At 43.3% G+C, this 25,177-nt stretch overlaps 2 protein-coding genes across 3 annotated transcripts in view; one reads left to right on the top strand and one right to left on the bottom strand.

The window, feature by feature from the left end:
- RSPH9 (radial spoke head component 9) overlaps positions 1–18,417 on the top strand; it is a 37,746-nt gene extending 19,329 nt beyond the window's left edge. Inside the window, exon 5 of the mRNA XM_071806138.1 lies at positions 18,313–18,417. Within this exon, the coding sequence (XP_071662239.1) occupies positions 18,313–18,389 (77 nt within the window). The 3' untranslated portion in view covers positions 18,390–18,417. The remainder of the gene's footprint in view (positions 1–18,312) is intronic.
- On the bottom strand, positions 670–22,219 carry MRPS18A (mitochondrial ribosomal protein S18A). 2 transcript variants are annotated; one of them, XM_065835326.2, is made up of 6 exons: positions 21,999–22,215; positions 21,781–21,812; positions 18,504–18,608; positions 11,333–11,456; positions 10,452–10,518; positions 670–1,304 (listed from the first exon to the last, which is right to left on the bottom strand). In XM_065835326.2, exons 1-6 carry the CDS (start codon positions 22,096–22,098, stop codon positions 1,160–1,162), a joined length of 573 nt encoding a protein of 190 aa, XP_065691398.1. In that variant the 5' UTR covers positions 22,099–22,215; the 3' UTR covers positions 670–1,159. The 2 variants fall into 2 exon arrangements, with proteins under 2 accessions (XP_065691398.1, XP_071662240.1); XM_071806139.1 differs by lacking the exon at positions 670–1,304 and adding an exon at positions 6,809–10,245 and having other exon boundaries at positions 21,999–22,219.
- Positions 22,220–25,177: the final 2,958 nt, after the last annotated feature.

The following is a 25,177-nucleotide window of genomic DNA, read 5'->3' as shown; positions in this document are numbered from 1 at the left end:
ACTTGGGTTACAAGACATAGTAACTTCTGTACGTAGAAGAGAGAAAAATCTTTTCCTTTCTGAAGGGCTGTAGGTTTCAAAGCTTCATAAAATGGAGAAGGTCAGACAAAGATTTTATCTCAGTAGTTAATGAAGTCTTGGCTCTGTCTCCCAAACCAAAAAGATCTTGGCCAGCTCAAGGGGCTGAATGTAGGGCTTCCATTCCACAAGGCAAAGCTAAAAAGAACCATTATAATCTAATTCAATTTCTTCAGTAATATGTGTTTATCCTTACCCTTTATTCCTGTCCATGTCACTAGGTATTAGCAGATGATTCTGATGAATGCAGTACAAGGTTAAGTGCCATAGTAATATGCAAAAAAACCTGTTGTTGATTTGTAGCCCCCAGATAAATATCAAATAAATGGAGCCAAAGCAATAACGACCCTGATAAATTTAGTGAGCCTTTTATACCAGGCCTATAAGTAGTACTTCTCAAGTAGCAGTGGTCACTAAGTGGAAGGTGCATACTTCTACTCTACAGGGAGAGAAATGGCGCCACTTTTTAGTTACAAGATGGAAAATTATGCACATCTATCAGCCCCAAACTATCCCAGAAAGCAGCTGTATCACTGACATGGAAGACTTGTGGCAAATGTACTTGCAAGGTCAAAAAACTAGGCCAAGTCGTCAAGAATGTCAACATTCTGTATTTGCTGGATCCAGGAGTGAAGCACAAGCCAGGAATCCTTACGGGGACATGTAAGACACACACACGGCTGTCTGCCACTGCCACAGGTGTTCTGCTGCAAATTATGGATAGTACAGATTACAAAAAAAATTTCATTTCAGTCATCGTTAACTATTTCTGCTACTGCCAAGAAGGCAAATCTGAGTTGAAATACATGTTGAAATACATGAAATACCCAGTTGTGGACCATGGAACAAAAACCTTCAGATTTTTTCTGGCTTTGAGGTAAAAGTCTTTGCCCCCTGCTTTCTCCAAATCATTCTGCGCACAGAACTTTGCTTTGCTGAATCTTATATTCTCCTAGAGGAGCAGATTGCATTCACTGGAGAAAGTGACAGTTTTAGGATAAGAAAAGTTGAGATACTGACAAACTTGCAAAAAAACTCAGAACAGTGGAAAACAGCTTAGTGAGTATGCTAGCTCTGGCCACTAGTGGTTGAAACAGAGAAGCTTGTGTGTATATTTGACATTATCCTTCAGCAAAGGGTGTCCTACTGGGAAGGGTTTTTTGCACCACTTAGGGCCTCTCCTCCAGATGGGCTTTGCAGATTTGATGGACCAGCGCGTCAGATACCTGTCAAAACAACACAAACGCATTTCAGTTTTAGACTGGTCACTGAGAAGAGGTTCCGACTGAAGCAGAAGCAGGCACTACAGCTTATGCCTCCCCAGGTGCCTCTTTATAAAAGGAATAACCGTGAGCAAAGCTCCCTCAATTCAGAAGGGACCACTAGAAAGGAATTTTTGTTTTGGAACTAATAAGCTGCACCTCTGTACTGAAAGCACTGGCACCAGCCTGACTTTCAGTTTCATGAAACAGATCAGGTGTAGTCTCTAGGCTGCTGGCAAGTTGTCCACCTGAAGCTAAACAGGAGTGCCAAATGCTTCCATTGGAACTAAGTCTATGACTGAATGCATCCAGCCTGTATGGGATGTCTTATTTCAACAGCCAGTCTCAATAAGGTAAACTAATTACAAAGGCTAAACCCTGTGAGAAATAAGTCTCTAAAAAGGGATTTGTTTAGTTTCAGTGTATAATTGGTTATTTCTTCTCCATGAGATAGGTTTCTGGCCTAGTCTTGTATTTTGACATGTGAAAATTTGCTTTCCTATTCTCTGTAAAATACTATTGCAGCTTGCTGGTGCAGGAAGTCAGAACCTACAATGCAAGAGGTGCTAGAATGGAATTACCATCACAACTGCAAATCTCTGTGAAGAACACTGTCTGGCAAAAATCCTCTGCTTTTTACCATATGAAGTTTTAGACTTGGCTTTGCAAACAGGCAGGGGATTTCAGATCCAGAATCAGTTACTGGAAATTCTACCCTGTGGCTGGGTGGCCTAGAGTTTTGTTAGGCTTTAAATCTTTTGCTACCAGTAGAGAGGGGAATAGAAGTCCTTAGAGAAAGAGGAGTCTTTTCAGACAATAAAGATCCGAAGTAAAACCCTAGCATAATCTGCACAAACAGTGCTCCAACAAATTAGAATTTGGAACAGACTGATAAACTTTGTCCAGCAATGTTTGCATGCCTCTGTTGAGTAATCCCATGGTCTTAATGTAACCTCAATCAGTCATTCTCTCCACAAACAGCTTTGTTACCTTTTATTTGCATCGTGCAAATTTGAGATATTAAGAACTTTGGACAGAGACCATGTAATGCATTTGTTTGAAGGCATTTGGCACTTGTCTGAGAACTACAAAGAAAGCTTGCTATGCCAGGCAGCTACAGACTGTATAACAGCAGCCCATTTTCCTAGCACTTCCTCAGCAATCCCAAACAGCACAAATTGAAAAATGAATCACATTTAGAGGTTCCTGCCACTGACGTGAAGCCACTTCCAAAATGCTTTGCTTTTGCTTTGAGCAGTTTATGATAGTTAAAACACCTAGAAGCAACAGGAAGAGGGATCTGGGAGACGGCAAAGAGCAAGATCCAGCCACTTGTTCTCCTGTGCATGTGCTGAATTAGTAGTCCCTTTTGACCTTGCATGTTACGCAGTGCATTAGTAAAATCCCTTACATAACCACATCAGGACAGGAAGTAGGAGAGACTCTCTCGTCTCTGGTTTCACATGCGAAGGGAGTTGAGAGAGTCCAAATGCAGGTCCCCAGTTCAGAATCTGGTAAAGAACTGTGGCAAGGCAGCTCTTTCGGGAGAAGGTGTAGGGTGTTTGATGGGCACATGGGGCAAGGTCCTTCTTTTCACATTCTCCTTTCTGCACTTAGGAGGTCTGTAGTGCAAATTTTAATATCACAAAGCTGCACTTACAGTGAAGGAGGAAAAGAAAATCCCAAATTGTTTTAATGCATCAGTGTGCCAAGTGCAGTTCTGGTCACGTGTCCACAGGCTTACGGGAAAGTGCCCCTGTGATAATAAATGATCTCACTGGAAGAGAAGTGAATGTGAGATACACATCAATGCTGCGTGCAGGTTTAGACAGACAGTGGCCTTTTAAGAAATCCCTCTGTTTCTGTGTGGGGGCTGGAAGTGCACACCCCAATTCTGCATAGGAAGGAGGATTTAGTAATGGCCTGATTTTAAAGCTTTTGTTATTTCTCTTTTGAGCAGGTCTAATCCAGCACTCTGGTCCAGGCTTTTGGCTTCCTTTGGGGACTACAGGCTGGGGCTTTTCATTGTTAGCTGAAACAGACATTTGGACGCTTTCCCTTCCTGGAGCACATTTGCTTTTAGTGCTTTTAATACTTGCTTTGTCCCAAACTCAAACTTGTCCTATTTTGTTTGCTGCCCTTTTTTTTTTTTCCCCCCACCTTGATTCAGCAGAGGCAAAAGCCTGATGCCTGGGAGCAGTCAGTCTACAAAGTTCCTTTTCCTCTTTGACTAACCCCAATTCCTACTGTTTCACAGTTTGTTTTTTTTTTTTTTCCTAACAGTAAAAACAATCCACAAAACTCACGTTAGAGACGGGCCTTTCCTGCAAACTCCGCTGTCCATGTAAGGCAGTGTACCCCCTTTTCAAGACAAGTCACCCAATTTTCCATTGTATCCAAGGACACAGGTTGTCTTGCAGAGTTTTTACAATAACCTACACACACACTGGCAGATGATCTGAATTTTCTCAATCAGCTGAGGGTTGTCAGGACAGACCTTCCATGTCGATGCCAAATGCAACTGGTCCACAGTCTCCTAACCTGCCATCTCAGTGTGCAGAGCTCTCAACTCTGGAGAAAGGGGAACAAAACTGCCAATCTTGGGGACCGGCGACTCACCTCGGGGCGCTGCTTGCCCCCTTGAGTACGGTAGGATCCTGGTCAACAGCTAGAATCCCTACACTCCAGCTGCACAAGTGAGTATAATAGTTTGGATAAAGTGTGATGGGAATCCTGGTGGGATTTCCCTGATGGGAAAAGGCAAGATATAAACAGGATGGAAACAACTGTGGTTAGGCACCTGCAGTCATTGCAATTGCCTAAAATCTCTGTGGCATGTGGAAGTCCACTTCCACAGATTTTATTCAGTGAATAAAGCCTCCTCACTCAGAGGCTGCCACTTAACACCTAGGAGTAGCACAGGGCTTCCAGCTCTGCTGGGTAAGGGAAATGACTTACCTGCCACGCACCCACAGCCCTGCACGCAGCCCACACAAAGGCCACTTTGGTGCAGCTCAAGGCTGAACTTCTGAACCCCTCCCCACTGAACTTTTTCAGTCTGGCTTTTGTTTGGATAAAGAGCAGAAGGCTACAGACTGCAGGAAGCACTCGATCAAAGTGCTGGCAAGATTGCTCCTCCCTGCCACATCCCTTCCCATGACACCTCTTGGCTTTGCTCACCTGCAGCCGCTCTGGATCTTTGCTTTTGAATTCACATGCTATGCACAGCAGAGTTTGCATGCGGATGAGAGAAACCACATGCCGCTGGAGTGAAATGCTGATAGCAGTGAAACCAGATTCTGCTCCCAGGGACAAGAGGTGTCCACGGAGCCTGAGAACTTTGTAATTCATGAGGAGTTCATATGGAACCTTCCTCTTTCCTAATAAACAGCAACTTCTTCAGTTCATGTGATGGAGGAAGGATTGACTTGGATATTATCTGTGCCAAGTTCTGGTCTTCCAGTAGGTAGCTGAAATTGGAGTGACAGCTACACACTCCAGATCAAGTACTCCATAATCTACAGCACCTCTTGCTGACACAGCCTAGACTCAGAGAAACTGTGACATCCCTTAGTCCTTTTAGAAAGGGAACAACTTCACAGTGTTGTGCTTTAACCAACATTTTGGACCTGCCAAAAGAAAATGAGTGCTATACTCACATTAAGAGAGTATCTAGATGCTGGCTTGAACTCACTGACTGTTCTGGATAGAGTGTTAGTCCACACTATACATGTAACAACTTCCATGCTGGAAAAAAAAACTGCTGAGCTATTCAGGTTTCCATTCCTGAAAGTAAGGATAGAAGTTTGACCTGCAGCTGTGCTTGACTGTTTCCCAGATGGTTCTCCTGTGAGGTGGCCTACACACACATGAATCTGGAATATGAGAACAGTCTGTCACTCTGCACAGTGCTGGTGAAATCCCTCAGAACCTCCTTGGCCTCATGGACTAGTAAAAATATTTTGTTTCTGCAGCACTTAACTGGAGCATGCCAGGCTGGCACACAAATGAATGCAGAAATAACCGCAGGAAGTTATGAAAAGGAGAATTCAGGCTGAGGATGAAGGAACAATCCTTGGCTGCAAGACAAATTTGCTTGTGGAATCATCCCTTGGAAACAGTGAAAGCCCTAGACTGGGCCAAACATGAGAAAATGAACTGTAGGGAGTAATTCTGCATTGATAGGGGGTAAATTTCACTGGTGTATGGAAGAGAGGGGGAGGACAGTCGATTCAAGAGTTTATGGATTATGTGGGTACTTCAATGGTCATATTTCTTTAAAGGCACCCATAGCTAGTCAACCAGTTAAGCAATAACATTCATGAGCTATTGCTGTCAAAAACAAATCAGGCAGAAAGCAAAAAGACAAAGAATTGAAGTCCAAGAAAAGAGAAACATCATGGTCTCAGCTAGACAGTGTCCCAATTGCAGAGGGTAGAAGAAAGAGCTGTGGAGCGCTCCTCAGTTGAATTCTGACCACAAGGTGTTCTTATGCACCTCCTACCACCCCCAGGACCGCACAGCTTGGCTAAAACTGGCATTTCAGTTTCATGTTATACTTTCTTCTGTAGGTCCATTATCATAAGAAGGACACTGAGGTACTAGAGAGAGTGCAGAGAAGGGCAACAAAGCTGGTGAGGGACCTGGAGCACAAGTCTGATGAGGAGGTGAGGGAACTGGGGCTGTTTAGCCTAGAGAAAAGGAGGCTGAGGGGAAACCTTATCACTGTCTACAACTACCTGAAAGGTAGCATGGAGGGTGTTGGTCTCTTCTCCCAAGTAGCAAGTGATAGGACAAGAAGAAATGGCCTCAAGTTGTGCCAGGGGAGGTTTAGATTGGATATTAAGAAAAAAATTCTTCACAGAAAGGGTTGTCAGGCATTGGAACAGGCTGCCCAGGGAAGTGGCAGAGTCACCATCACCATCAAAAGGCGTTTAGATAAGGTTCTTAGGGACAAGGTTTAGTGCTAGAGTTAGGTTATGGTTGGAGTTAATGGTCCTGAGGGTCTCTTCCAACCAAAACGATTCTATGATTCTCTTACATCCTGGATGGGTGATCTCATACTATGCTACACAGCTGGATGACCAGGAACAAGCTGCGATCTGCTCTTCCTCTTGAATTCCAGTAGCAGAAACAGGATCAGGAAACGGGGTGGATAAGGGAAGGCCATCTGCTAAGTGACCCAGTGCAAAGCAGGGCAACTCTTACCTCTCTGCAGAGAAATCTCGGGCATGTAGAAGAAATGTCCAAAGTTTGTACAATGGAGGCAATAAAACCACTTCAGAAAATGGGGCAGGGATCCTGCTATTTGGAAAACATCATGGAGTAAGCACTAAAAGAGCACCTTCTGGAGAGGGAAAACAGGCAGAGGGGTTCCAGATGATAAATCCACACTTCACATCACTAGAAAAATGGCATGGCAGCACTCCTGACCTTTGTAAAAACAAGACAGTTTGCTGATAGTTCCATACGATAGCATGTTACATTTTAATCCCAGCTGGGTGGTAGTCTGTGCACACCAGACACTTTGTATTTGAAGCAGCCTCACTTTACAGGGGTTGACCATGACACAGGCCAAACATTCTGGCCAAGACAAGCCACAAGTGCAGCCAAGGAAAAGCAGAGTAGCAGCTATTCTGGTGTTCTCAAGAAGTATACATCAACACAGCTCCTCCTTTATGTATGTACTTAGCACCTTTGCCCAGCAGCCATATAGCTCCTCCTATGTAGCTGGCCTGTACATAATCTCAGGGGCATAGGACAGTTTTTCAACAGGTTGTTTTTTCCCTCTTTTGGCAGCAGATGAAGCTGCTCCCAAAAATAGAGACACAACCTTGGAAGAAGCCCTAGCCAAAGGGAGCATCAACCAGAACTTTGCAAGACTGGGGAAATGAAAAGGATTGCTCATCCAAATGAAATAATCTGCCAGAATTCTGCCAGGCAGGAGTTGCTGCTTGTGTCTACAGAACATCCACAGAGACAACACACAGTAACCAAATGTTCAGGTCTGTATTATAGTAGAGCTGCTGGGCTCTGCCTCACACTTGAAGTTACATTCCTCACAATGAATCTCTTTCAGTCTCAGGTGCTCTGAGTGGAATCAGCCTCTAAGGTTATCTTAGGCTTTCATCATGGTCCTGTCACTCTAGCAGCTGACGGTGTAGTCTAATGTCAAGAACTCTACCATCAGCAAAACATTCTTCAGCTCAGTGTAAGGTTTTCTGTCCCTGGGTGGTAAGAATTCTCATAGAAGTGTGTGGGGTAACATCTACAGTAGACACTGGCTTCTCAGAAGTCCCTCCTTTAAAAGTGTGAATGATCTCTTAATTCAGAGTGAAGAGTGAGATATCTGACTGCTTACAGGGGAGCAATGAGAAGAATTTCAGGGCAGAAGGGGTGAGCACCCAAAAGTACAGATAAAATTCTGAAAGAAATATGTTCTTCAGCAGGGCAAAGCTTACTGTCACAGTCTTGAGACAGACTCTAAGTCTCTTTGGTGCTATGTCTATTCTTTTCATCTTGCACCTTCCTATTTTAGAAGAGTATAGCAGAACTGTGTCTTCCGCAAAGCTTTCTTCCATGTGCGTGCAAGATCCTGATGGCAAGAGAGTAAGTGCAGATGAGCAAGGAGACGACAGCAGGAACACAGGACACGTGACTGGGAATGGACTAAATTCTCAGTATAGTGGATATGACAAATCCACCTGTGAGAACTATCCATCTCAGTTTGCAACCCTGATACAAGTTTGTCTCTCTGTTCGCTGGCTTGTTTCTGCATGACGACTTTCTTCTGACCAAGGAGGACCAGAATGCTATAGAGACAAGTGACTTCTCTTTCACCTTTGCAAGTATCCATGCACAGCAATGGGCAAGCTGCTGTGCCAGAATCCCTGGTTCCTTCACACACCGAGTGCTTCCCAAATTACTACAGATTTACAGAAAGCTTTACAAACAAGTACAGAGGCAAAGACAAAGTAAGCTTGGACAAATCATTCATACGGGAAACCTTTGGTATGAACTCTGGCTTCATTCCCAAAATAAGCACAGGCTGAATGTCTTAAGCATGTGGGTACCCTTCAGTCCAGAGGAAGGAAGCAACTGATATCTCCTGTCTTACGTGGTGTCAGCTAGTGTTCCAGAGAGCAATGCGGGAAGTGCAGGTTGGGGTACACACGGTCAAAACTCTCACAGAACCACAATGGCCAAGATGTCACAAGGCTCCCACAAGCAGAGCTTTCCTCTTCCAGCAGGCCAAGATCACCTAGGGAGCACTCCTGAAGTACCACTGCAGTCTATCCTGGCTCTGGGACTCAGTTGTTTAATTCCAGCCCCACTAACAAAACTTTCAATTTGATTTCTTGATTCCATTATCTTGCCTCTAACCAGACCCCAAAGCCTGCCTATTTCAGTCCTGTTTCATCTTCTCAGCAACAGCTCTGGTCTCTTTTTCCAAACTCTGCTTCTACCCTGATTGCTATGTTCCCTTGCAGGGAGGAGAAAAGCAAGGGTGGTGTAGGGAGGGAGCAGCAATGCAATAGGGAGGGCTTGGATACTAATCTCCAATTTAAATCTCTTTTTAGAGGTGTAGCACACCTACTTCCACGTAGAATGTATCCAGAGGTATCTGTTCTTTGTTCTCACTAAAAGTCTACAGAACAATTTATAGGAATCGAGGCATTAGATCTGGAGTCCTGGTGTGATTCCAGCAAGATACAGGATTTGCCATTTCCTGTCTCAACCTGCTATGCAGGGTTGCTATGTGAATGCTAACAAGATAATGTGCTCCACCCCACAGCTGCTAGAAAAACACAGCTACTAAAGAATCCCAAAGACTTGTAAGATACAGGAAAGAAGTAGTTTTCAGAGCTGAAGTATATGATGGCTACAGGGCTTTATCAGATGCAGTCCTCTAATTCGATCCCCACTGATACCCAGTGTGCAGCATGCCAGTATCCATGGGACATTTCCAAGGGCTTGCCTCAAATCTCCACTGTAGACAGTCAGAACTGAAATGCAGGAGTCTTCAGCTGCCCTCAGCCCTGCAGCCTAAGCTCTCCCAGCAACAGCCCCATGGCCTCTGGTAACCCCACCGCTTGCTAATGCAAGGTTCATAAACTGCTCTGACATCGCCATGGAAACAGAGTGTGAGGTCATAAACAGGGGATTAGCACCTCTGAGCGCCCAGCACAGCATAAGAGGGGGCTGCAGGCTTTCTCTTCACCCATCAAAGGCCAGGGGACATACAGGCCGGGCAGGGGGAAAACCTGTAGCACAGGAAGGTGGAGGGCAAATCGCTGATTGGGGGAAACAAGGATGGGGCAGAGTGGAACAGGCTTGTGATGGGCTCTTGCTGGCTGCTCAGCCCCCCACTCACTGCTGGAACACCTCCAGGGCACCCTCCGGCTGTTGAGGCCCAGTCACCAAAAGGCTAAGAGGGAAGGGACTGTTTCACCTGGAGAAAAGCAAGCTCAGGGAGCATCTTATCAATGTTTAGCAATACTTGAAGGAAGGGAATAAAGAGGATAGAGCCAGGTTCTTCCCAATGGTGCCCAATGACAGGATAAGAAGCAATGGGTACAAACTGAAACACAAGAAATTCTGTTTGAACATAAGATAATATTATTTCACTATGTGGGTTGGTTCTCTGGTACAAGCTGCCCAGAGAAAGGATGGAAGGTCCATCCTTGAAGAAAAACCTGATTGGACATAGTCCTGGGTAACCCGTTCTAGGCGACCCTGCTTGAGCAAGGGGCTTGGACTATGTGATCTCCAGAGGCCCCTTCCAATCTCAACTACTCTGTGATGCTGTAGCATACTCCTGTGACTGCTCTACTAAGTGTTAGTGATGAGGAGGCAAGCGCAGCTGAGGATGGGAGGGCAGAATCTAACGTGTGGCAGTTTAATCCTGTGGGGATAAATGGTTTGAATGAGATGTGGTTTGCCCTTAAAACACTAACAAGAGAGTAGCATGAGGGACCTGTTCCAAAATGCTACAAATACTCTTGATAAGCCTTATTCCTCATGGCACGTTTTACCCAGTTATAAGGAACTGTTTTTCCTGTTCCAATCTATCCTTGAAAAAAAGGTATGTGGAAAGACAAGACTATGCACCTGTTGAGCTTGGGTTTCTTGGGAATATGCCCTTCAGGAAGTGGAGGCCTGTGGTCTGGCAACAAACCTGAAACAAAAAAGAAAAGCGTGAGAATATTTTGCAGTGTCTCCTTGCCTCTATAGCATCCAGAAGTGACCTTTCACCTTGTAAGCCAGGCAACCCAGATCCATACTGGGACATCACAGCAAAAACTCAAGTACAGTAGAAAGGGTATTTTATCTTGAGCTATTGCTGAACCTGCAGCCAGCCAAAGAGAAGCTAGGAGGTTGTGCTGGGTATAGAGAAGAAAAACACAAAGACACAGCCACTTGGGCTCATCGAAGATGCTTTCTGAGAAGGCATAGGGCACTTGTGTCCAATCATATTCCACCTTCAGGATGAAAATCTGACTATTAAAATTCTCGGTCCATTCAATTTGGATACAACTCAGGTACCAGGCATAAAGATCAGCACTGTACTCCAATTGTGTCAAACTGGGTCCTACTTCCAGAGTAAAGCAAAAAAGTATTCACATAGCAGATGGTAGACAGGTGCATGTTATTAATGAAGTAGGTCAAGCTTATGCTAAATCAAGTAATTTCAGAAGCTGTTATTTAATCATTAGTTACTAGAGACTGAGCTGCTTCCCAGATCTTTCTGCAACAGTAGACTCATCTACAGGAACAGGTGTCTGCTGCCAAAGCAGGAGCCAAGACACATAGAAAGTGGAACAAGTAGTCTCTGGTCCATTGTCCTGTCCCAGCATGTGGACCATAATGATTTTGCTGGGTGACTGGACAATGACATCTCACTGAGCTATATTAACTGGGCAGGAGATGGCTCTCAAGGGGTTCTGTGAGTGCCCCCCAGTAAGAGATTGTCCCAGGAGACGGCTAGGTACCTGCACGGTGAGCCATCTGCACACAGACAGCAATCTTCTTATGCTCCTCCAAACAGAGCCCTGTGATCCTTCGTGGCAGCATCCCTCCATCAGAACGGATAAACTGACTTAGCAGCAAGACATCCTGAGAGAGCAAGAGAAGGACAAAACCATCAGCGCTACAGCTACTTTAACTGCTGTGATTCTTAGGTGTTGTGCTGATGCTTGTGCTGTGTACAGGACTCAAAACAAAGCAAAACAAACCAATTATTCCTTCCCTATGTGTTTTGGCTGCAGCCTGACAACAAGTTGTGTTTGCTTGCTGTCACTCCACCTGCCAGCTTAGCTCAGTAAGGTCACTCAGATGGTCTGAGTCTTCCCCTGACTTCACTAGTGTAAACACATGATGTCAGCTGCAATCTTTGCTACTTCACTGTCACTTGCTCCAAGATTCTAGCTATGATAATGCATCCTAGGTACTCAGGCACAGTTACACAAGACCTACAGATGGACAATGTTTACACAACTTGAAATGCCATCACAGCTGCTACCCTAAAGGTCACAGATATGTTAGATCACCTCTGGCCCCTTCCTTGTTCCCTCAGAAGGGGATTGTTCTCTGCTATCTACTCCTCAAACTTTTATCCAGTTTCCATGGTGGCACTTCCCTCATGTCTCTCTGGAGGGGTGGAGAGCAGGAAAATGATCCAAGATCTCGCACGAAGAAGCTTTGTGTAAGAAATGAAAAGAACGTGTGCTGATAAGAAAGACCTAATAGGAAAAATCATTGCCTTCAGTCTTTCAGCTGTGCATTTATGAGCTGGGGCTGCTACAGCCATGCTGGATGGAAGGAACACTTGGAGCATTTTGAGGGCTCATCTGTGATTCAAGAATAATTTAGATTACACTGCTGTTGACCTTTCCAATTAAGAGCTCTGGAAACCTAAAGCATTCTTCATAAAAACAAAATTAAAGGAATCTTTAGGATCAGATAGTATCATAGAGCTAGGATAACAAATTTTTTAAACACAGCAGCAGCAGCTGTTGCACAAGTGTCCCATTAACTGTACATAATATAACAGCCCAGTATTTAGATATGTGCTCTCCATCTCCACACGCAGCACCACTGCAAATGCACCCCATAGGCCAATACAAGCAGGTCCCCTTGACATGCTGACGTGAGCATAAGTTGGCCCAAACAGTCTCTGGAGACCATGTCCTTATTTTTTCCCCACCTCTCGATAGACTTGTTGCTGGTGGAGAGTTTACTTCTCTACCACTGTTGTAAACATGTTCATAGTTGAGGTAGCTGGACCATGTGGAGGCTGCCTGCAGGCTGGAGGGACCTGCCAGCACGCACCCCGACAGAACGAGAATTCAAATCAGGTACATCAGTACTTTACACCCCTCCTGTCTAGGGCAAACCACAAGAACAAAGAGTGCTTGTTACTTTTCACATTGGGTAACCCCAACTCTGCCTGTTGTTCATGGATTTTTAGACCTGCTCCCATCTCCCTATCTTTGCTCTTTTATAAAGAGCTCCCCAGAGCATTCCTAGGTTCATCTACTGCCCTTGCAAAAGTGGATATAAAATGAGTATTCAGAAAACCTAGCTATCTAGGAATTATGCATCCATTCTCACTGCACAAGACCAGCTCAGCTCTGAACGGGGCTGCTGGAATTCAGTACAGCTTTCTGATAATGACTGGTTCTGACATATACTTTCATACCAGTATTGCAGCCAAAATTTAGAGATTTGTTGTTTGTTTTGGGTTTTTGTGGTTTGTTTTTGTCCTTCCCCCTCCCCACCTCCAATCCCACCCTCACTAATATCATCATGACACACAATTTCCCTCTTCCCTTATCTGGCTTCCTTTCTACCTCTACTTGTCTAGAATGAATGTGTCTAGACTGATTTTCAGATCCAGCTCCTTCGAAAACACGTCAGGTTAGGCAACTTTTCACTGATACAAAATGACTTATTAACCACCATACAGAGTGATGTTGTATCCAAAGAACACAAAAAGCACAGCAGAGCAACTAGCAGCAAGCTCCTGAGAGGCAATTTATGGTTGAAAGGGAAGCCAAGTGTCCTCAGCCCAGTTAATGCACAGCCTTGCCAATGGGAACAGTAACCAGGGGACCAGTTGGTGCCAGCTGCGTTGGTGGAAGCTGGATGGAGGCCAGCCAAACAGTCCAAGGGCATTGACTTTTGGCCACTCCTGAAATGCACTGGATTGGATTCAGGAAACCAGAGCAAGACTCCATTCCCCTTTTGCCTCTTCTTTAGCCATGCAGTTCTCCAAATCACCAACAGCTCAACTTGCCATTTAGCACAAATACAGCATTTCCCAAAGTGAAAAAGGGCTGTCCAGCTCCAAGTGCCTAGAAAGAGAAAAACTTTCTAGATTTTTCTACTAGCCTGCTGCATTACTCTGTGGGGAAGAGGAAAAGGGGAGCTGATGGCAAGTTTGAGGCTGTTCCAGCCTTTGCAGCCATGAAACCTTAAGTAGGCCACAGGCTCTTGTGAATGGTGTGTGTGGTCCAAGTGATTTCTCATATTACCACCACGCCTCATGGAGTCACAGGCTTGTTATCAAGTGTTTCTATGCAAAGAGAGGAGGTAGAAAGCAAAAGGAGAAAACTTTTCTTTTTCTCCCTATGGGGAAAAAAAAAATATCAGGAAAATCTGTTCTCTGTTATCATCTATGACCCACAGTATCACCAACTGACCAACACCCTTGTGTGGCAGCCACTTCTGAACTGAAATCATCCACGTCCCAGCCGCTGCAGCTCCAAATTACACTCACAGTGTTTGACTTAAAATGCTGCACACTTGACAGATGGTTTGTCCATTTCTGAAGCTCCCCACAGTTAATAGGCCAGGTGCCTCTCCCACAGTACTTGCACAGATGCATCTTACCACAGGGAAAAAGCAGACAGGTACAGCCAACTTTATGGGGCAGCTGTGGAGGGAAGCAAACAAGTATGTGGAGCGGTCAAAGAAAAAAATATGTCTGGCAAGTTCTCATGGTGCCGTCATGTTCCATGAAATTCACATTTTGTGCTAGTGGACAGCCAAGCCTGTAACCACAGATTTTCTTTAATCACTGGACAGCTCCCACGAGGCTGGACCCAGATTCCCACCCCTGTAATCTGCAGCATTTGATGAAAACAACTTGGATTGAATTATTCTAGGGCTAATAGGCAAAGCTCGCAGTTTGGTTTCCCCTAATTGCTGCCAAAGCAAGATGACATATTTACTGCCTACTCAGACTAATGATGTTTGAAGTGGATAAGGGGGAAAATGAAAAACAAGTTTAGCCTTCACCTCTAAAAGAGCTGGATAAACTTGCTAAACGCAACACTCTGCACAGCACATTCTTGTGAATGGATGGCAACCAAAATGCAGAGGCATCTCTGCATTTTAATATATGCACACACTTTGAAAAGCAGGATCCTTGACTAGTTACACACAATTCATGAGAACCTTCATTTACCGCAAGAAGAGTTCTCTCTGTGTAGCCAAATTACTACTGGACTGTATCAAACAAGTCTGCCAGTCATTATTTCCAGTTACACAAGAGTCTAGTTTTTCCCTTCTCCCTTACTCTGGGGTGCTGTACACCATTCTCCAGGAATTTCATAACAGGATTCCAGGTTTCGATCCAGTTGCATCCTGACAATGACCAAAATAATTTTTTACCTCCAACAGATATGAGAAAAATCAAGTGAGGTCTCAGTTTCAATGGACAGACGCATGCAGACCACAAATTGTGGGAATTTATACCTTAGGCACTGTTATCCTGAGCCTCAGCAGAGACTAAGGACTGAACTGGCACAGACAACTGCAGCCCTCCACACCACAGCTGAGGTAGGTCGGAATCATGACCTGCTAGCGCTCACAATGCCTGTTCAGTTGATTAATAACTTGGGAGACATTGGTCTCCCAGTTCTCTGACAGCCAAAGTAACTCATTATGCCGCTACTTTAGACTGTGCTAGTTGCACATGACAAAAGGAAAGTCCTATGAGGTCATATTACTCAGCTCCCTCAGGGGCTAATTCAACACTTCCCTTTTCATAGTGCCTCATTCAGCCCAATTACAAGCATCCCAAGCAAAAAAGCTCACACTTTCCCTTCTGTGCAACTGACTGATCTCAGCTTATCAATCTCAAAGGAACCACTGTGATCCATCTATTCTGATCTCTTACCAAGCACAGATTATAGGTTGTGCTGTATGAACTGGGCTATCTCTCTAACAAAAATAGGTGTTCTCAATTTACAGACTTTTAGGACAATTAACCACCAGTGAGTAAACTGTACCCCTGTTTAATTACCCACACAGTTAAACACCTACACTATTAAAGCACTTCAAGATTCTGCTGCTCATGACTGCTGCAAAGAAAAATAGCAGAGACCGCTTTTGTGTGGAAAAGGGAAATTTTATTCTCCTTAACATTTAAAAGCTTGAAAATCCATGACTGGTACAAAGCATTCAAACATTATAAGGGACTTATCCAAGCAGAAGAGGTGGCCTACTTCAGAACTGTAATTTCTCCTAGTTCTCATCAGCTCCACTGAGGAATGCCCCTAAATACCAAGGTAAGAATCTCAGAACCTGCTACAATTCTGAAAAAACAGTTCACACTGCTCTCTTCAGTTTTTTGTCCAGGTTCTCCTGTGCTCTACAGCAGGAGTATTGCATATATACACCAGATGCGTATACTTTAAAAAAACTACATGACAGCCAAAATGAACGTATTCCTAGTTTGTCTCTCAGGACCACAATTTCTTACCAGTGATCTCAACAATGATTCTCAAGACTCTGGCTGCAGAATCTCTCCTCACATTTGTTTTTTTTTTTTTTTCTTGCCTCCACACCAAACAGTAGAAATCAGGATCTAAGAACCAAACTGAACTGAAGCGTGGAAGAAAACTCATAACCTTAGTTCCCTCTACAAACACACCTAAAACTCATGCTTTACATTGTCTGTTGGGACCTACTTCTCATCCTGTAACTCAGCCTCTACAGCATCACATTGTCTAAAACTGCTTCATTATTCTCAATGGCGCCTTTACCTCTACGTAAAACAGAGTCTTCTACCACAGACAGCAGTAGAAAGTTGGTTTATATATCAGTTTCCAAGATTTAATCCGCTCCCATGGCTCATTTAATCCCTGAGCATCAGTTTATAGTTTCTGGAGTTGTTACTATGTGACTCATTGAATGCTTTCTGGAAATGTGTAGAACTACCCAGTTTAATGATGTTGTTGCTTCCTTGCATTCACAAGTCACATAAAACTATATTAACCTTAAGGAAAGTATTTTACAGTGCAAGTGATTGGTATGTTTTGATCACAACACAATTCAGCAACCACAAAGACACGATGCAAGAATTCGCTGCATTCAAACATGGCAAACACAAAATAACGTATCTGTTTTTGTAGTTCTTTCCATACCTTAATGGTCTTTGCCATTCTCCTAATTTATTATCATCTGCAAATGCATTGTATTTTCAGCTTTCCCACACTGTCGAGAAACTAGATCCCAGAATGCTAAATACTCCCCCGCCCCAAACTTATTTCACTGTTTAATGTTGCATCCAGCTTGAGTCAGAATCATTGCCAACACTCTGATCCTAGACAAATTAATTTCTGCAACACAGGCTTTGAAAGGCACTAAACAGATATTTTATTTACATCTCACATCTGTTGTTTCACCTGCCTCAACCAATTGCAAGTATTTTGTCTGGCAGTATTTCTGTACTCATGTTGCTCATAATTCATGAGTCATGATTAGTTCTATCAAACAGGTTATTTGTTTTTATTCCTAGTTGATACCATTTTACTTGGAATTTGTAACATTTGATTTACCAAGTGGTAATCATCAGCCTAATGCTCCTTCCTCTCTCAGTGACTTAGTATTTCACTTGCCATTTTCAAACCATTTAATGATTCCTCAGGATTTTCTTCATGCTTTAAAAAAATCCTGCAAGCGAAGTAATGCTTAGCCAATTAGCCAATTCCCTTAAGACCTTGGGGCTACACACAATCCAGGACTGCTGGTCTGTACCTAATTCAATGCTTAAGTTATTTCTGTACCTGTTTTCTCCTGTTGTTTTACATCAGCAATATTACCATTACTACCTAGATATTAAAATATTAACTTTTCTTTAGTGTGTGCGCTAGAAAACTGCATGTGAGCAGCTTAGCCATCCTGCAGCCAATGTGGCTTTCAGTGCCCTTCTCCTCTCATTAATGGACTTTCTTTTTCACAAAGACTTCTTTTCCTCCAGATGCATCTGTATCTCTCGCCCTAATCCTATTGACATTAACTTATTCTGAGTTTTCTGTTGCGTTATCTTAGTAGCAGCATGTTCCTGTCTGGTTTTCTTCTTTTCTAATTCCAGTATTGAGTTTTTGGCTTGCAAGAGAGGCACTTAGTCCTTTTGTAAACTCTGTGCTAGAATGACCTCTTGTAAAGTTACATTCTGCATCTCCTTTCTCATGCTACTTATTCTAAAGTGTTCTTAACTGTTGTGCTTTTGTTTTAAAGCATTACAGGATTTCCCTCCCATCTTCTACATTTAGTGTTAGTAATCCTCTCATTAGTTAGTAAACTTGTTAGAATTTCCTGCAAAAAGCTTGAATCAAAGTTATTTTTTTCTGTTGCATCGGATGTAGACACATCTCCTCTTCTTCATACTAAGAGTTTTACAAGTTATAAAAACCAGTTGTTACCTTGGTGGATGATGACCCAGTGAGAAACTGTAGTGCTTAAAGACATATAATTGGTCTAGTAAAATCTTTTGGCCTCTCTCAAGTTAGAATAGGTCTGAATCAGTTGACTAAATGTTGCATTCCAGTTTGATTCTCCTGTAAGTACAATGCTGAAAGGAAGCTGGGCACAAAAGAGATATGGCCTTCTCAGATCAGACGGCCATGTGTATCATTCCAAACCTCCTATATGATATGAGCTCATCCTTCTTTTTCCCCAGGAACACCATCAGCCAAGGCACACAATTACTATGTAGGAAGCTCTTGTTACACCCAAGAGAAGCAGAGATGGAGTTAACTATCTTTACTACATCCAGCAGAAGACAAGAAGGGAAGGTTGTACAGAATGTAGATCTGAGAGCAATATTTACCTAGCTAAGGGAATGGGGGAACTCTCCTTCATTTAACTTACCACATAATCATATTTATGCTTCAGGTTCCAGCGACAGATAGGACACTGGCCAGAGGGGTTTGGAGGAGTTGGTGTCTCAGCATCCTCTATAATTCTCCCTTCAATCTAGGAAGCAATTTGAAGGACACCATGATCAGGCATAGCTTGGACCTCTACCTGTACCTGTGACTTGAGGAATACTTCTCATCAAGTCCACAACATATTGACCAGTATTACACAGAGGTAAGGGGAACAGTATCTGCATTATTCAACCCACTTACATAAAGATATACCAAGCACTTTGGGTATACAATGACTATGGGGGAAAGAACAAATCCAATGGGCATAAAGAACCATTTGGTAAATTCTCGTATAAGTTTTAGTAAATGTAAACTAGTTCACAGTCAGTGTGAAGTTCTCATAGTCACCTGAATTCCATTTATTGCAGTACTTCTTTAAACCATCATGCCTTGAAACTGTAGTGGCCCCTTACGCAAAAGCTTTAAACCACATTTTTTTCTGCAATAAGAGAATGTCACAGAATAGCAGATGCACATTGTGGGCCAAAACAAGCAGTGGCAGCAACAGGGGAAATTCTGAGCAAAAGTTAAACTTAATAAAGGGCTCTTAGGAATTTTTTTTTTTCCAAATTTAAACACACCAATATTTTTCCATCCAGTCTAATTCCCCGAACAATTCCTTTAGGAGATCATTTTATAATCTTTTCTATATCACTACAAAGCGTGACATTTAACACTCAAGTTTTATCAAAAGCAACACGCAAACAGATGCAGAAGGTCTGTGTGGGAAGAACTTGAGAAATTTGTTTTCTAAATGTAGATATAATAGGAATATTAAGTCCATCTTCATAGGTGCTTGTCTTCTTTTGAGGACTTATGAATAGAAACAAGAGCTTTCTCAAATTGCAGCTGAATGGGCAGAAAAGACAATAAAACTAAGACTTTTTTTCTCCAAAATATTTTGGATGTTTCCTCTGGTCAAATTAAAATTAAAACCAGATTTTGAACATCAGCTGACAGCATCAAATAGCACAAGCACCAGAGTTTAAAAAGAAACCCTGGGTGGGATGCAACGTTACTTTTAAGAAAAAAGCTGTCTGATTTAGATTGAACTGTCAGGTTGTGTGCCTGAAAAATCTGGGAAGAGAAAAGCATGACATTTTCTGTAAGTGTGTTCGGGACACTGGCATCCAGCTGAACTGTCAGAGCTAATTTATATCATGGATTTGTGTCTTTCTTGTCTAGTGGTAGCAAAATGGAAACAGAGAAGTTATTTTTCAGTTCAAGCATCTCAGTACCTCAAAGAGATAGAACACTGTCAATTTTTAAGTAAGATTCCTCCCCTACAAGTAGAACAGCCAGTTTTACAAAAAACAAAAAGTAACTATGAAGGCCAGTATACAATTTTCTATTCATTAGTAACGTTATATTCTGGGGAGCCAGTGTATCTGATCATGATTCATTCATCTGGTTCATGTCAAATATTTCCTCCAATACTGATATGAGCACAGACACATAGAAAGATGAGTCCAGAAAAGACTGATGTAGAGTTGGTAGGATAAATGGAATGACCAGAGGATATGTTGAGAAATGTTTCAGCCCTTTAGCTGGTCAATTTACACCATTTGTTACAGTATTTTCCTCATCTAGGGACACTGATGGATCCTAGACTGATGTCAGATATTATACAGTAAAAATATCCAAATCTCCCTTATGCTTCTGCAATGGGCCAGGAAGAATTATTTTTCTAGAGACCTCTCCTACTGCAATGCATACCTTTTCTTATTCAAGCCTCAGCTAATGTATTGGGACTTCTTGATTATAATTTACATCCCCTCTGAAACTGACTGAGTGGCTAGTAAAGCAATCCCCTGTGTGTTGTGTTATATTCACACTCTCCCCTTGTTTTGGTTAAAACAACTTCAGAGCCTGCCTGCAAGCTCTTATCTTCAGGTCTCTGGGCAAAGATTAGTAGTTTGGAACCTGAAGAGAAAAAAAAGAGACTTTCCATCATACTTACTGTCAGTTTTGGAAATCTTGCAAACTACCATATTCTATTTGATATTATATATCTAAAATATAAGTAACCTGCTCCGTTCAGGTTTCAAATGTGACAATGTCCATTAATACACACATGACAAGATGGAAACTCAGAATTTCAAAGGCATGAACAACTGTTTCATGTTGTTTCATCAGCAAGTAAAAAAGTCTGTCCCCTCCTTATTATTTATATATAGAGATTAGCATTTAGTACACTGTCGTCTAGCTGTTCCCAAATAATTTGTACTCCACTCTCCTCAATGTATTTACACCTTTCAAAAACATCTGTCACCTGTCTCCAGCCAAGGCACAGATTGCTACTGGCATATGTCATGTGAGAATAATAATGCAATCTCCTTTCCTTCCCCAATAATTTCAGTGCTTCTGCTAAAAAAAGAAAAAAAAAAACCAATTCTCTTGATAAATTGCAACAGATCAGATAGTGTTAATTAAGAAAAACGCAAATTCTACTGCTTTGGCCTCTTCCTTCCTGTCTTAAACCACAGCTAAGAAAATGCTTTTCTTTATCAGTTACTTCAGAACTTCTGTTTACTTTTCAGGAGCAGTTTTCCTTTAGTATTTAAGGTCTTCATTTGATGATACTTGTTTCACTGAGGATTTTTTCTGACTACGTGCATTACAAGATACAAGCTTTGCATCACCTGTGGTCACTGTGGCACACACAGAGCAATTAACAGACACAATACAGATCAAAGGCAAGTGACATGCACGGCAGGCACACAGCCAGTCCAGAGCCATCCTGTGATGTCACATCAGGCTGCAGGCCCAAGGCAAAGTGATAAAGTGACTGGGCAAACCTCCTTCATGCGGGCCCACACTCCAGACAAGGCCAAGTGCCACGACTTCACAAAATTAACCCGTTTGAAGAACTGTCTCTTGTGTTTTGGGTTCCAAATGCCTCTGGTCAGGACTTCCAAGCTTACCAGGAGTGCAGTGAGGGATCTGGCAGTGCCGGGTGGCTCTAACTGGAGCCACCGTGACCAGCAACACAGTGACAATCCCAACCTTCAGCAGCCAAGCCCTCCATGCCGTTTAGTAACCCGCACCTACAATGCGCCCCTACCTCGGTTTTGCCAACACACCCCAGGCTGTCTTTCAGGCAGAAAAGCGACCCTTTTGCCCTCTTTTTATTTCTTTCGGGGCGGGGCGGACACACGACGGGAGGCTGAGGGAGACGCGACGCCAAGGGCAGCGACTGAGGGGGTGCAGGGACTTACTGTGGTCGTGTTGCCTTTGGTCACCTCCACGACTGAGGAAAAAAAAACAACAACAAACAAACAAAAAAGGCAAAATGAGACTCATTCAGTCTAAATCAAACAGTATTTTTTGCGGAGAGGGTGAAATACAGCAAACGCAACCGCGTCTCCCGACCGCGGTGAGGCAACGGGGCAGCCCGCGGAGGCTCCACGACGCCCAGGGCCGCCCTCAGACTCACCCTCCCGGAGGGTTCGGGCCGGCGGCGAGGCCCAACCGTTTCCGAAGAGCCCGGTAAACAACCGCCTCAATCCCCCTCGCAGCAGGCTGGGCGCAGCCATCTTCCCGTCGCCGACGCTGCCGTCACTCTCGTTTCCGCCGGCGGGAAGGCGGGGGCTCTGCCGGCGCCATTTTGATGCGCGGCAGTTCCCCGCCCCTGGCACCTGAGAAGGGGGAGGAAGCGAGGGGTTTTGTGCGCTTGCTCAGCTGCTTCTCTTTGCGAGAGGAATCCCAAGGGGTGGTTTAGCCTCAGCGTTGTGGCGCAGAGGCCCCTGTGTTTGCACGGGCCCCGGGGTGACTCCTGCATCAGGGGGTGTTTCACTCCAGCTGTGGGGGCAGGGAAGGGGCTTGTTTCCAATCTGTCTGTTTCATATCTGTACCTTCTAGGGGTGCTGAGGTCAGTGCATGTGCCTGCACTGGCTCGTGTAATTTGACAGGTGAAGCTTTGAAGCAACCTGTTGCCAGGCTGTAAGCTTATCTTTGTAACCATGCAGTCCAGTTTACATGCTTTCCATTTTTCTTTTAATATCACTTGCCTTTGGGAGGTCTCAGGCAGCTTGTAGGCTGCTGAGAGATCACTTCTCCCATCGTCTTTCTTAGCATGCCCCATCTGTTAGCTTCTTCCACCTGCCTTCGGTGGAAGGTGGCCTGGAGGTGCCAGCTGAGGGGGTTGTATCAGACAGTTGGGACTTCAGATACCAACAAACCATTCATTTTAGATGGTAGTGCTGTATCGTCATGAAGAGCGTCCTTCAGGTTGAATTGAACTGTGCTCGATAGCAAAGGACATTCGTGTGCTTTCCCCAAGTACTTGTTTGCTTTCTCTTTGTCGTTTCAACTCTTTAAAAAATGCGGGAAGCAAAACTAATGGAGTGAGATAAAATCCGTTGGAAGTCGTGTGTGTTGATGGACATTCGTGCCATTCTATTCCATCAGCAGTCAGCAGTGCTCATGTGACTTCTTCTGTATGTTTTCCTGAGTTTCTTGCTAAAATGTGGTGTAAAATTTAAATTGTGGCATAAACATAAAATTTAATATAAAATAAAATTTGATCTTCCTGTATCAGGAGGTCTTCTACCCTCTTTTTCTTGTGTGTTATATGTGCTTCTTGTTACAGTCCGTTTGCAAATCTCTCTCTGTGGCAGATCTGAGCACTCAACTCTGGGACTTTCCAAAGAAGTGGGAATGAAGGCAGGGCTCCTGTCCAGGCTCTTGTGCTCCATGCCAAGCAATGAAAATAGGGCCATCCCAGTTATTCAGAGAACAAATTGAGCAAGAAGGCTTGCCAGAAGAGACCTCTTCCTTTCTCGCTGTGTTATGCTATATAATGATATCTAGAAACAGGGTGATCTTTAGCTTGTCCAAAAGCTTAAACATAAGAGCCAAACAAAATATTTACTTCCATCCAGTCTAAGGATAACTTCCTTATGAGGAGAAGGAACATTGCTAGGCTCAGTGGTGTAGTGATGTCACATTTTTATGAGGTGCTTGTGTTTTGTTTTGTTTTCTTTACATAGAGGGTTTTATTCTAGTGGAAGGAGTTTGGTTGCAACAACCTGACAGGAGAGTTTATTCAATACTTTAAATTGAATGCAATTTTTTCTGTTGGCTTCTGGGCCTCTCATGATGGGGAAAACTAAAGGGTTGACTCTCCTCATGGGACAGAAACCAACAGTTGGTAAGCACAGGGCTGGCTCACCATGGTGAAGATACGTAGACAGAGGGTTAGGGGCTGTTCAAGAGCTTTTCCATGTCATAGGACTTTCGATGCAGTTAAGCAGCACGATGGCTTTTGGTCAGACAGAGAGGCCAGCAGCATGGTGATAGTTCAGATGCAGTGAGTACTCCTCTTGCTTGCCTCACCTTCAAATAAATGCTGCCTCTAAAGGAATTCAAGTGACACAATTTAATGTAAAGAAGGAAAACAGTTGCTTTCTTAAAAACCTACAGTTTCTGGGTTGAGTGAATTCATTCTTCTCCTGAGATGTTTTTTCTGTCTTCTGAGTATTTTCTACAACTGTTAGCAATGCAGACCATCAAGTCCCAAGGAGACAAACAAAGCATGTGCCAATTTGAGTCAAAGCCCATCATCTCTTTCCAAGTTTGGAAATTTGACATATTTCTGATTTCTTGCAGATAATTTTTGAATGTGTTTATTTCATCAAGCCCTTGTATTCAGGGGAAAAAAAGTAGCCCTGAATACTGTGTCTGTATACACAAAAGAGAAAATGAAATGATTTTCTTTCTGTAAGTTGGTTCAGCCATGGTCTGTGATTTGTCAGCACAGTGGAGGGTGGTCCAGTTTAGGCAGAACTGGATGTTTCCAAGGAACGGAACAGGATGTCACTGGTCATTGAAGAATGACTCCTTTTCCTTTTGAATTAAAATTAAACCTGCGCTCCCAAGTGTGGATCTGGTTAGGAGCAAGGAGGTATCATATTTTAGATGAGAAACTTATATCCTAGTTGCTTATGACCTCCAGAGATTTTTTAGGGACTGCTCTCAAAGAAAAGGTATTCCCTTATTTGGACTGCTTTGGGATTAGACGTTGTAGATGTTCTGTAAGGCTCCATTTTTCTTTTCCTGCTGATTGGTGTTCTGCTCTTGTCTGAAAAATGGAATATATTTTCCTATTTTTCTTAATTCCTATAACATAATAATATTTTCTTCTTCCAACTACAGAGAAACTTTTCTGGTCCTTTGGGCCTTTTCTGGTCCACTGGATGCTAGTGGATGACATGTATGTCTGCTCCAAAGCCTTGCCCGTGCAAATAGCTTATGAAGGCTGAGCCTGTTCCAACCAAACATGATTAAAAATCATAGAAATTGAGATGGAAAAAGCTATTAGGTCACATAGTTCCCACACGCGCCCCCCGGACCAGTACAGGTTTGTTTCCAATGGTACATTTTTGGTGATTTCCAGAAGGGGTCACTGCAGGTCAGCGTTCACTTTGCATCCAACAGTCTGCCTCCCTTCCCCCCTCCTGAAAAATTAGGAAACCTTTTGAACCTGGTGGCGAGTAAGTTGCAAAATGTCTAGAATTTTTATTATAGCTTGTAATTTGATGTTGGGTGATCAAAAGCAGAATAAATATGTTCATGTCCAACAGCTGATCATCCAAGATTTTAAATGAGGAAATT

This window comes from Patagioenas fasciata, chromosome 3 (genome assembly GCF_037038585.1).
Source record: "Patagioenas fasciata isolate bPatFas1 chromosome 3, bPatFas1.hap1, whole genome shotgun sequence".
Lineage (NCBI taxonomy): Eukaryota > Metazoa > Chordata > Aves > Columbiformes > Columbidae > Patagioenas > Patagioenas fasciata.
The sequence above is the reverse complement of the archived record's forward strand: the minus strand, read 5'-3'. Positions and strand labels throughout refer to the sequence as shown.